At 40.5% G+C, this 13435-nt stretch overlaps 1 protein-coding gene across 2 annotated transcripts; it reads left to right on the top strand.

Annotated features, from left to right (window-relative positions):
• The first annotated feature begins 1682 nt into the window (after window positions 1–1682).
• Window positions 1683–12326, top strand: LOC133911725 (uncharacterized). 2 transcript variants are annotated; one of them, XM_062354095.1, is made up of 4 exons: window positions 1683–2446; window positions 11474–11644; window positions 11732–11799; window positions 11959–12326. In XM_062354095.1, the coding sequence occupies exons 1-4, from the start codon at window positions 1775–1777 to the stop codon at window positions 12107–12109; spliced, it is 1062 nt and encodes a 353-aa protein (XP_062210079.1). In that variant the 5' UTR covers window positions 1683–1774; the 3' UTR covers window positions 12110–12326. The 2 variants fall into 2 exon arrangements, with proteins under 2 accessions (XP_062210079.1, XP_062210080.1); XM_062354096.1 differs by having other exon boundaries at window positions 1685–2446; window positions 11552–11644.
• Window positions 12327–13435: the final 1109 nt, after the last annotated feature.

The following is a 13435-nucleotide window of genomic DNA, read 5'->3' as shown; positions in this document are numbered from 1 at the left end:
TGCCAACTTCCAACTTGATGCCATCGACGATGTTCTCAATTTGAGGCTTTCACATCTCAATCACCATTGTCGCCATCTCCAAGGCTTCCACACGTTCCTCCTTCTTCTGGTCCTGCTCGCGGAAGTGTTGCTCCCACTTGAGATCCCACAAGGTGAAGTGCTAGTTCATCTCGTCGATGATCGCCTTGGTACCAGGATCCAATCGCACCGAGTCTGCACTGGAAGCGGGTGAAGTGATCATGTGCCTCCAGGATCTTTGCTCTGGTTACCAATTATCAGCATTGTTGCCATCCGGCAACGCGTTGAAGACCCGGTGAGGAAGAATCTGGCGAGAACAAGAAAGAAGTAAAGGAAGAAGAGAGATTGGAGACAGAGAGAGGAATTCTATTAGCTAGAAGATAGTTGTATTTAAGTTGATTGCCTCCTTCTCCAAATTACTCGGGTTATAACAGACCTAGAAAAGCTAGCGCCAGACTTGCGCCCACACACGCCACACACGCACTCATCGCACCCATTCTGGTCCAGACACACTCACGCTAGGCTGCCATGCTCGAGTCGGTCTCCCTTTATCCCTTGTTTGGTCTTTGCCTCCAACACTCGTGGCATTTATATATTTCTTCTATTTGGTAAATAATGCCCTCTTGCAGAACAAAGAAAACAATTGTAGAGAACAGATTGATAGCCCAGTGGTGGGAGTGTTGGTGTTCACTCCCACCCACTCGCGTTCGATTCTTGAGACCGACAGGGTGTGTCATCGGTCTTGCCCCTAATATTAATTTTTTGGGCATCCTCAAATGCTTATGGACCACAATGAAAGGGTGGTGTATCCGTCACTTGCGAAATCTCAGGCTTCATGAATCTCTTCAATAGATGTGTGTGAGTATAGTTTGTAGGTCTAGCGTGTGTCTTTAGATGTGTCTGGATACGTGTGTAGGGTATGATGTGTGTTTAGACATGTGTTCAGCTACTACATCCTATACCCAGTGTTGAGGCTTAAAAAAAGTATAAGAATCTTCGCTTGGGGTCTGCTGGGTTACCTGTATATGGTGCTGGCTAGCGTGTGCAGGCACACGTGTTTGGATGCCTGGGCGCATGCATGAGCCTATTCCTAGCGATACAAATTCAATGTTGTAGTTTGGCTCTCGGGAAATGGATTTCATATCTGTTTCTCCTGTACCAGGCTACGCTAATGATACTATTAGCATATAATTAGTAAATATTAACTTAATATTAGTATATTTTAAATTAGGTTAAAACTTAATATGATAAATTAAGTATTATAGAGTGTATTTATGTAAAATAAATATCATATTAACACTTATTTTTTTATTTCAATCCCATACACCTTATACTCATACATACAACCAAATATAATCCCTTCTTAACTAAACTAAATACATACTGCTAACAAACAAATAATACTGTATATGTACCGTCTTTCAAATGAGCTCGGACAACCCAACGGACGCTTGATCGCTACTCCCTTGCAACACTGCAGGTTATGCGCCCGCGACGCCGGCGTGTATCTTAGAGGGTCGGACGGCTCTTCTGAACTCCGTCGACATCATCACCGCCCTAACCAACTGTTCATCCTTTACGATTTCATTTTATTTTTTATCTTAACAAAATGTTTGGTCCACTCAACTACCCTTCCCTAGATATTTAGCCCACTCAACTACCCTGCAAACCCGAGATGTTTCTTTTTTTTCCGATGGCCACTCTCTTGCCATGATGCACACCTCCCACTACAGCTGGTAGCTCAGCACCACCAACCATGGGGGCCAGCCTGAGCCTCGTGCCGGTGCTCGACTACTTCGCCCGCCGCGAGTTCCTCGCCGCCGGCCTGCGCCCGAACGCCGCCACGCTTCCTTACCGGGACGGCGGCGCCGGGGCGACCTGCACTGTCCACTACTGGGTCCCGGAGGGGGAGCCGCGGCTCCCGCCGCTCCTGCTCGTCCACGGATTCGGGCCCCGGGCCACCTGGCAGTGGCGCTTCCAGGTGGGGCCCCTCTCGCGCCACTTCCACGTCATCGTCCCCGACCTCCTGGGCTTCGGCGACAGCTCGTACCCCTCTGAGGCGTCGCCGCCGCCGTCGGAGGCCACGCAGGCCGCGGCGCTGGCGGCGCTGCTGGACGTGTTGCCCGGCCTGAAGGGACAGCGCGTGGCCGTGGCCGGGACGAGCTACGGCGGTTTCGTGACGTACTGGCTGGCGCGCGCGGCGGGGGCCGGCAGGGTGGGCCCCGTGGTGATCGCGAGCTCCGACCTGCTCAAGACGGCGGCGGACGACAGGGGGTTCCTGAAGCGGGCCGGCGAGGGGTGGAGCAGCGTGGACCAGGTGCTCCTGCCCGCCGAGCCCGCTGCGATGCGGAAGCTGATTGAGATGGCCTCCTACCGTCCGCCGCCGGCGGTGATGATGCCGGACTTCCTGATCCGGGACTTCATCCAGGTGCGCTGCAAACTGAAATCTTTCGCGTTGACGTTTCTTCTGCCCGGAAGTCCACATTTCGATCAGTAGATTAGAATCACTTGTCTTTTTCAATCGGAGTATTTATCAAAATAGATAATATATCGATATATTTATAAATTTAGCACTCATATTTGGTACTTAAATTCTAAAAATAAACCCTGAAATGGTGAGCCCGGGTCATATTCGGTACCTGAATATGGGCAACATCGTTATATTCAGCACTTCATGTGTCGAAAATTATCTGTATTCGACATATAAGGTATTGAATACGGTGCACAATATCGTATTCGATACATCAGTTTTCAAAAGCGGCTCGCATGGTGTCACGTCATGTCCCCGTGCTTTCGATGCATGCGCCAACACTTTTGCCCGTTTTTGTAGCCCACGCTTTCGTGTGTCATTTTATGTCGCATAATGATCGCATATGAGGTTTAGCACAACTTAGTTTCATCAGGCACGAGTGAATAAATAAAAAAAAGAACTGAAGTAGTAAGTGTATGTATCATTTTGTGTTATCTCTCTGCATAGTGTGCAGTACGTACTGGTGATAATGGAGCCGTAGCACAACTTTGTTGCATCAGGTCACGAGTGAATAAATAAAGAAAGGAACTGGATGAGTGAGTGTGTGTAAATTTGTTTAGACGTAATTTTGTCGATATTTTATTATTCATTTAATATATTTGTTTGTGTAATTTTGTAGTGAATTAACGTTTGGATGATACAAATTCTAACATATGAACATTAACAGTTATGAAGAATAATTATCATATAACCCGGTATAGAGTTTACATACGCTGATAAATATTACATTTGACATGAGGTTTTTCGTCATTGCGTGAATTGACACTAACCATAAAGAGATAATGATAACAAATATTGGTACTTACGGTACGCCTAACGACTAACTTAATAGCATGTCGCTGCTAAAACTAACATGTCTTAGGGAATAAAAATAGATCGGATTACAAAAGATACTCTCTACTGAGTGCATCTGGGATATTTGCCTTCCTCAGAGCATCGGGGCCCAAAGCCTTAGCGTGACAGGTCCTCTCCCGCTTCCTTTCCGTCTCATCCTCGTGATCTTCAGTCGCGGAGCGCTCCTCCGCTGCCTTCCTCATGCGCTCCTCCTCCTGACACTTAAGTCGTAGTTCCTTCTGCTGTTGCTTGTACTCTCAGCGTTCGTACACTTCCCTCCTCCACCGTATGCTCATTTGGACCCATTGCTTTTGGTCGTCACTTTGCTCCATATCCAACCATTCTATGAAGTCACAGAGAGATAGAGGAGACTAGATAAATGAAAGAAGATGAGAGATTAGTAAGATAGTGCATGAAATTATATGAAAAGTGTCACATGAGTGATGTATGTCGCTATACCGATGGGTACTCGTACGGTCCATATTGAGACTTGTTGTACTGGTAGTTGGCACATATAAAGAAGTGTAGACCATAGGTGTAGGAGATGTATTGGAAGTCTCGAAGCCTATAAGGGTAGCCACCGAAGCACATCGACGATTCGATTCCGATGAAAGTGTCCCAATGTTTCTTGGGTGGGTTTAGTGGAGCTGAGTAAGATATTACAGTTGAGAGAGCTAAGGAATGACTGGTCTATGGATGAGGGTGATGTTATTTATGGTGGCTGGGGGCTGGTGCATGGGCTTGGGTGGGAGATGGAGCATAGGATTCCATGTGAAAGCTGAAAAAGTTGTGGCACTGATGCTTTGCAGAGATTTTCTGCGAAAGTTTTTGCTTGGTGTGGTTATTTCGTTTAGCATGAGTTATTGTTGCCTCTGCATAGAGGCATGGATTCCTATTAAAGCTGAGTCATGTAGTCACTTCGTATCTATTGCATGACTCACAACAGATGTGTTGTCATTTCATAGTTAAAGTTATGTCATGTGGTCACTTCTTGTCTAAAGATTGACTTATGATACAGGCATTGTCATTTCATGGTTAAAGCTGAGTCGTGCTGTCACTTCTGTTTAAAGGGTGTCTCACGATATATGTGTTGTCATTTAATACTTAAAGCTCTGTGGTGTGGTCACTCTATGTCTAAAGCCTAATCCAAGATAAAGATGTTATGTTGGTGTCCTCTTATCACTAATGTTTGTCCCTGAAGGTTGAGAATTTATTGTAGTTACTTGTGACTGTATGATTTTGGAGGCCCGTTTGCTTAGAGAATAGATTTTTAGTGGGTGTGGAAGTAACATTTATCCCTTTAATCTTAATCCAAAGTCAAAGGTTGCTTTAAGCATTCATCCTAAAGTAAGCAATCTTTATGTGTTGAACGGTTCATACAATCATATGGTTCATGATAGAGCTGTAATTAATGTTAGTCCTCAAGGTGTTAGTGATACAACCCCAGTCTATGTCAGTCTCTAAGGTGCTCGTGCTACAACATTAGTCATAAGAGGACACTAGCATAAGCATTAGTGTGTCTAAAGCCTACATCAGGACAGAGGTATTGTCATTTCATATTTAAAGTTAAGGCGTGTGGTCACTTCTTGTCTAAAGATTTATTCACGTCAAAGGTGTTGTCATTTCATACTTAAAGCTATGTCGTGTGCCCACTTCGTGTGTATAGTGTGATTCATAACAGAGATATTGTGCTGTCAGCAGGTGTGCTGTCATTTCATTATTAAAGCTACATTGTATCACTACACCAAAATACGTCATCAGTACCGGTTCAAAATCGTCATCAGTGACGGATTTTGAACTGACACTGATTACTCGGCACTCATAGTCACTGACTATCAGTGCCGGGTATGAAACCGGCACTGAAAATCACTATAAGTGTCGGTTAGTGGCTCCAATCGGCATTGATAGTCAGTCTCGATTCAATATTTTTCGGACCAAAAAAAATTTTAAATTTTTTTCACGACTAGAAGCACCCGACCAGAGGCTGCCCACCTGACCATGCCTAATATTCGTAAAGTCATATAATATTTGCTTGCATACGGAAACAAAGACTTGAACTTAAGACCTCATAGCCTATGCGTACGTATGATCCCTCTAACCATCTCAGCTATCGTCCGTTCATGAGTATAGTAGCAAAATAAATCCTTTTAATATCTTTTGACCGAACATTTGAATAGATATTTAGATATCTGAATGATCTCAAATAAAAAAGTGATCAACTACAAAGTTGTAAATCTCGTCGAGAGCTACAATTTTCATACAATTTTTTTTCCATCCGACTTCGTGTGAAAAAGTTACTTTATTATAATTATTTGGGCATTTAAATGACCTCAAATTAAAATATTTTCAACTACAAATTTGTAGATCTCATCGAAAGCTATAATTTTCCTATAAAGTTTTCCCATCTGACTTCGTGTGAAAAAGTTATAAATTTTTTTAAATGAGCTGTGACATTAATAGTTACGAGCCGGCACTGATACTGATTATTAATGCTGGTTCGTGGGTAGAACTGGCACTGGAACAGTCACTATCAGTGCCGGTTCTGGCCACGAACCAGCACTGATAGTCACTATCAGTGCTGGTTCTTATCTCCTCAGCTGTTTTTCGCGCGCGAGAGTTTAAGAACCGACACTGATACATCTTCAGTTCTGATTACTGTCAAACCGGCACTGATAGGGCACTATATATATGTGGTGTTCTGAAGTAGTGTATGGTTACTTAATATCTAAAGCACAATATTCTTGTTTGGAGTCTTTGACGCCAATGCCTTTTTACTCAATGATAAATGATATTTACAGAAAGTTGAGTATAAATCTGATTGCATCTAATTTGCAAAATCATGTAAAGAAAGAATATGTGGTATCCCAGCATGGCTAGGTTTACTTGAAGAGTAGATTCGTGTGGTTGATTTGTCTCTATGCATATGACCTCGTTGAAGGACTTTAATGGTGCAACCATCCATTCCTCCAAATGTTTTGACTATTATGCTCAGTCACATGAGTGACAGATTTGATACGTAGAAATATTAGAGTGGTTACTAACATCAAGATCAAGCAATTCGTGGAGCAGATATGTCTCTTAATTGTTAGAATTGTGACTAATATCAAACCCGAGACATGCTTAATGGAATCCGATGTGAATGGTTAAGGGTGAGTCATGTGATCAGTTCGTGTATGAAGCATTAGTCAGGATAGATGTATTGCCATTTCATGGTTAAAGGTGAGTCGTGTAGTCACTTTCTGACTAAAGTGTGAGTCATGTTAGAGATGTTGTGCTAGTAGCAGCGTGTTGTCATTTCATGTTTCAAGCTACATTGTGTGGTCACTTCATGTCTAAAGCCTGACTCATGACAAAGGTGTTGTGCTGGCAGCAGGGTGTGGTTGTAGCAGTTTGTGTTTGCATTTGTTGCTTTGAACGATATTACAACAGAGAGAAAGATGCGTGGTACTGTAGACAAAAGGATAAGGTCACAGGTCTGAGCAACAATAATTGATTTGTACATGTTCATTTGCACAAAGGGGAAATGATATATACTGAGTTGTGACTTTCCATCACAGCAGGGATAGGGTCACGTGCCTATGTTTTGTCGCCAAATTTGCGAGGTAAAGAAGGCTTGTAGACTAACGACTGATTATAATTGATTCGAGTGCGGTTACATAAGACAATTACACTAACATACGGCACACATAAGGAAGTTACAATTTTTTGGCGTTAGGTATCATGGTTGATACAAAATGTAAACATGCTATATAGCAGCATTACCACGGTCTCGAAAGTAGTCTGTCGTTCTATAGAATGTGAGCTCAATGATAGCACACAATGGGAGATCATGTACTCCCTTTAGGACATTATTGAACGTCTCCGCTATGTTTGTTGTCATGATGATGTATCTAACATAGGATTAAAAAAATTAGAAGGCCTATTTGCATAAGGTAAAGTTCAATATGATCATTTAAATTCTAAGTGATAACCTGGCACTATGAGTGTCATGGATTAGGGTCCAACGCTCTGCCGGCTTCCCCGTTATCCACTGGCTAAACGTATCACGTGAACGGCTAACGATATTTTGTCCCCTAACCATTTGCCTTCGCAGATGGTCCTCATATTCTTGTTGATCTGCCATCATCTTTCGAGTGGTCTCATTTAACTCTCTCCATATCTCGTTGAACTTCGTCTGTTGGTTCTGCAGACACAAACCTTTGAATCTCTTTACAAGAGACTTGTTATAGTACCTTGTGTATATGTTCACTCCCAAGTGGCACATGCACCATCTTTTCTTCACATCAGACTATGCAATTGAGTCATTTGTGTTATCATACAGCACATCCAACACATGCAGAAGACCCTTGTTACGGTCAGAGATGATTCAAACTAGATCTCCGTTACCCACAACACGTGTCCTCAACAAAGTGAGAATTCACAGCCAGCTATCATTTTTCTCACTCTCAACCATTGCAAAGGCGAGAGGAATGGTCTGATTATTTGCGTCTGCCGTCATCACTGTCATAAGGGTATCATGGTACTTAGCACTCAGAAATGTGGCATCGACACATAGAACCGACCTACAATGTTTGAAAGCTTCGATGCATTGTTCAAAGGACCAGAATAACCTAATGAGGTATCGGTTAATGGTGCTGCATGACCCATCATCTAGCTTGATCGGCTCATCCACCATCGTCCACCAAGGCCTGGATTCGTCATGGCAATTTTCTGCAGTAGCCTCGGAGTATAGTTGTAAGACTCTTTGAAGCTTCCAAACAGTATCTTCAATGCCTTCTACTTCACTCGTCATGCAGTGTGGTAATTGATCAGCATACCCGTCTTAGTCTGCACCTCCTCCATAATAGGTTTTGATGACAAACAAATGTTCGTGCCAACAAGAGTGATGAAGAGTTAGGCTATGAATCTCGCATCAACAACGTGGCTCATATTCCTGATAGCCTCTTTGCTATATGTATGTGGGGTGTGTCTACTGATCACAAAATAGTTCTCATATTTTGGCTTATTGCTTGTATGAAGTAAGGACAAATTGGGTGCTTGATACACCTGACCTCATACTCCGTAGGGTTAGACCGGATGCACTTGTGGTCCCTTCTTGTTATTACAGCATAGTTGCTAATAAAGTGGACGACCTCCTCCTGTTATGAAATTGTTGTCCTACCCGAATGTCCCTATTCTAATATCCCCAATTATATAAAGTGTTATACTCAACGACGGTAAGATCCAGCAAACCAGCACCACGAAAGTACTGGATTGCCGACACCAGATCATCATTATAAGCATCCTGTTCATCCCCGCTACCACTGGATTCATCATACATGCATCCTATATCTACATCAGAAGGGTTCACTCTAACTCCTCTACCAGAACTGCCCTCCCCGACATGCCCTCCATCCTCTTCATGCATCACCTGCTGACCTGATTCTTCCACGGTAGTCACTACATCCTATGCACTAGTCGTGGCACTATGTTTACGTACACCCTATATCAAAGTTCTCCTCTAATGTCTTGCATGAGTACAAAGCTCATAATTTGTTCCTTCTCATCTCGAATAACGTATAGACAATAACCGAGCTGTTTGAAACAACCCGTGGTCGCACACCCTCTAGGACACTAATATAGATTTGCTGGTTTATACGCAAAAGGCTCATAACATGTGATTTCAGGTCATCTAGGTCATTAGGTACCTCAACCGAACTCTCTATATGCTGGCAGTTCTGAATTATTACGAGCCTCCCGTGCAAAACTACGAGACATTCTCCATAATAAATATGGAAAGTCATGCCGTATTTGCTAAACAGAGGTACACCTAATAAAATTACTACTTAGATGTTTGCACGATACACATGCTAAATATTTAAGTAATTAATAATGCTAATTAAATCATCATTATTGAATTAAAATAAAATAATTAATATTCAATATTGAATTAAAATATCATTTAAACTAACATGAAAGTTATATAGAGCAAATATTCAATCTCATTATAAATTGACACTGCACTATTAACGTATTCATAGATTTCTTTATGCTAAGTGAGCTGAGCGGAGTAATGAAGTCTACGGTGAGTACAAGACACTAAAAATATTCCTCTATTTACTTCATAGCTGCTTCTTTTATTTAACTAAGGCTAGAAGTTCATGTGTAGATCACTATTTTAATGGATTGCATTAAAAAACTAATGAAATTGACGCACACCATTATTAATTGAAAATTTTAATTTGACAATCTATCGGTGCATTGTGATTTGAATTGAATTTTTCTGTCCAACTCAAGTTTTTTTACTAATCAAATTCGCGCTAATTACTATTGTACAATTTACTAACCTAAGCAAATAATTACTATTATACAACATCACGCTAATTACAATTATACAAATTCACGCTAATTACTATTACACTAACTAAGCAAATAATCAGATTCATATAATCAAACTAAGCAAATAATTGAACAAATATATTTAAACAAATTAAACACTCTACTTACTCTAATTACTATTATTGTTGTAAGTACTAATTAAAAATATAATTTAAGTACTTGTTGTATTTCATGTTGCTGCTCATCCTTGTCTCGGACTGATTCTCCTCTACTCGCGCTGCTCCTACTCCTCACCTCGAGCTGATTCTCCTCTCCTCTCCACGCGCTGCGCTGCTGATTCTCCTCTCCTCTCCTCTCCTCCTTTACTCGCGCTTCTACTCTCCTCTCGTGTTGCGGCTCGTGCATGCGCTGATGCTACTCCTCACGAGTGCACTCTCATTTTATAGCGAAATACGACAGCACGAGGATCACTAATTACTGGGGACAACAGAGAAAGGAAGTGACGGCGAGACGACACAACGTCACCGCGCGCCAAAGCAGAGACAGGAAGTGACGAGCGCATCAGCTAGGTCATATTCGGCGCATGAGGTGTCGAGTACGGTATAGTGCACCGTATTTGGCACCTAATATAGATAATTTTTAGCATTTGATGTGCTAAATACGATATTGTTGACCATATTCAGCATCTCAGGTGTTAAATATAGTCCGGGTCCACCGTTCTAGGGTTTTTCTGGAATTTAAGTACTTAATATCAGTACTAGATTTATTATAAATACACCGATATATTATCTCTTTTAGCAAATATAATGACGTATGTTGTCTATTTTTTCATTTTTATCGTAAAGAAAATATTATCACCAGAATTTCTAACCTTTTTCACGGCCGAACTCCATGCGACACTAGTATTATACCACGAACTCATCGATCTAAACACTGTTTACAGAGCTTCAGTTTAAAAAGTATTTAGAGCTTTTTTTATCTCTTTAACTCTAGAATTTTTTGAGCCGGAGCTATAAGAAAATGGATGATATTTGATTAAACCATATTATTCTTATTTTAAAATAAAAATAGATGTTTACAAACTTTAAATTATATACAGACCTCAGAGCTCTGCCAAATAACTCTAAATTCTAAATACATATATTAGCAACCTGGTCGGTGATTTTGCAGAAGTAGCAGCATCTTCACGTTGGGAGGGTAGATTCATATTGACAGGGAAAGCAGTACCGAGTTACAATCAAAATTGTACGCGACATCTTTCGGACAGAGAGTTGGAGACGAAGACGAACCATGGACTCCGCAGGAATGAATGCCGAACTGCTTCGCTCGACTCGATAGGAATCGTCCCTTGTCGGTGTGAAATTTTTATATTTTGACCATTTAAAAAACATATTGTCAAACTAATTTCTAAAAATAAATCATTTATATGACATAATAATATTTAACATCGTAATTAAATAGCACGATATCACGACAATTAACGTTCTAATATTTTTTTATGTATGATCTTCTATTTTGAACTTGCAAGATTGTATGTGATATCTATCACTACGTCAATTATTATGGTATTGTGCTATTTAATAATGGTATCAATATTTATGTCACTGAAAAATGATTTATTTTTTAACAATGTTTCCCTACATGTTTCTGCGTAGAATTTTTTTTAAAAGATCAAAATCTAAAAATTCCACCCTTACCGTCCTTCTTGATAGTACTGTTGTCGGCTGTCCCTGCTCGTCTGCGATTGGTCTTAATACTGCAGCTGTACTTCAGGCCGTTCAGATAGTAGCAGTTAATAGTTCCGGTGAGGTAGGGCAGGTTGCTAAAACAGACGATTTTATCATCTGTCAGAAACTTTTCACGGCGAACAGGGAGCGGATGATTGATCTTTTGAAGGGGATCACAGTCGGCACAGATAAATTCCAAGTGACACCATTATCCCAGGTATGTTTGATACAACAGTTCATCCATTGTGTTCGCTGGTTACGCTTTGGCTTAGCTGAATTTTGGCCACGGTGCAATTCTGTTCAGGAGGTGCTAATTATCTGGGGAGACCATGATCAGCTTTTCCCAGTAGAGAAGGCGTTTGCAGCTCAGAGGTATACTCTAACCTGCATGGATTTTTCACACTCTGTATTCTGCCACTCTCTTCATTTTTCTGCAATTTCATGGGTTGCCTCCATTTTTATTTATTTTGCTGTGCTAAACGATAACCAAATTATTGACCTGTCCTGTACAAAAATTACTCTTTTCTTCAGGTCTTTGAACGGGAATGCTAGACTGGAGATCATAGAGAAGACAGGCCACGCTCCACAGCTTGATGATCCAGCTCGGTTCAACAAGGTCATGCTGGACTTCTTGCTGGCTGCTCACAAGCCTGATCCTTCGGTTAATGGCAGCTCGCTATAAAATTAATTGTTAGCCGCTCGATTGTTTGCAATAAAGGTGGTTAGCCACTTGATCCATTCATAGTACAGAATTATTTCCAGAACATTGTGCAACAATTATATGTATATTTTTTGATTCGTTAGCCACATGGACATGAGCTCTGAATGTATAATTTGATTAAGCAGAATTAGACTGAGTGCAGTCATATTTATTAAAAAGAAAAATATTTAATTGGTTATATCTTTTGTTTGTTTGATTGAATCTGAGCTTTCATGAGTGGAACAATAGTTGAGATTGTGATTGATTGTTTGTATAAAGATAATTTTGTGAAATTGATAAATGATTCTGTTTGTATGAGTAGATATAAGAGTCTGCATCCATTAGATTGCGTATATTTGCATTCGCCATAAGAAGATTGTGTATATTTGGTTGATTGAACCAAATTGAATATGATGGGATAATCTTAGATAGGATGGTTTTGTATGAGATAGTATACGTAGTTTGTTTTGTTGAATGTATGAGATCGTATAGAAATATGTTTGGTTGGTTGTATAAAATGAGATGATTTGGTACAAGATTCTGTTTGATTGTATGAATGGATTGATGCTAGGTATAATGTATAGTATGATAAAAATTTATATTAAGAATTGCAAAGGAATTCACTTTTTTATCATATAACCTAGATGTGAAAATAATTTTATAAATTAGTCCATCACGTAAGAAGACATTAGTGAATTTTTTTTAGATTTTTGAGAATTTATTTGATGTCATAACAATTATGAGAAGTTATAAAAATAAATTTTTTTAGAGAATTTTAGTTTCAATTATACATAGACTTTTAGTGAATTCAATTAAAATGAATTACACATGGATTATAAACACATAAAAAAATTCTATGATTTTTTTGGTAACAGAAAGCCACCGTTTTAATTTTTGGAGCATCAAACAACACTAAAAAATGAGTACTGTTCATGTACGACTCTGTACAACTTCATTCGGTCGATTTGAGCGTACAGCTTGATGCAGCATCTAACGAGAATATACTGAGAATCTGTATAGACTTGTCCGAGATGATCTGGTTCAGTTCAAGAAACAAAACGGGCATGTACTCTGAAGATGCACCAGGCGATCCAGGACGAACTTCCGTACCAGCAACCGAACACGGACTCGCATCCTCGGCAAGTCAGAGGTGCTATAGCTGTATAAACAGTAAAATGCAGTTTTATCACTGTAGCAAAAATACTGTATCACTAAAATCCTAACCATACATTTGTGATCCGACGGACAGGAAACGGAAATCGTGAATTACTGTAGAGTCAGAGGATGCGAATCCACCGAACACACGGT

Source organism: Phragmites australis, chromosome 3 (assembly GCF_958298935.1).
Source record: "Phragmites australis chromosome 3, lpPhrAust1.1, whole genome shotgun sequence".
Classification (NCBI taxonomy): Eukaryota; Viridiplantae; Streptophyta; class Magnoliopsida; order Poales; family Poaceae; genus Phragmites; species Phragmites australis.
This window is presented reverse-complemented; position numbering and strand designations above follow the sequence as displayed.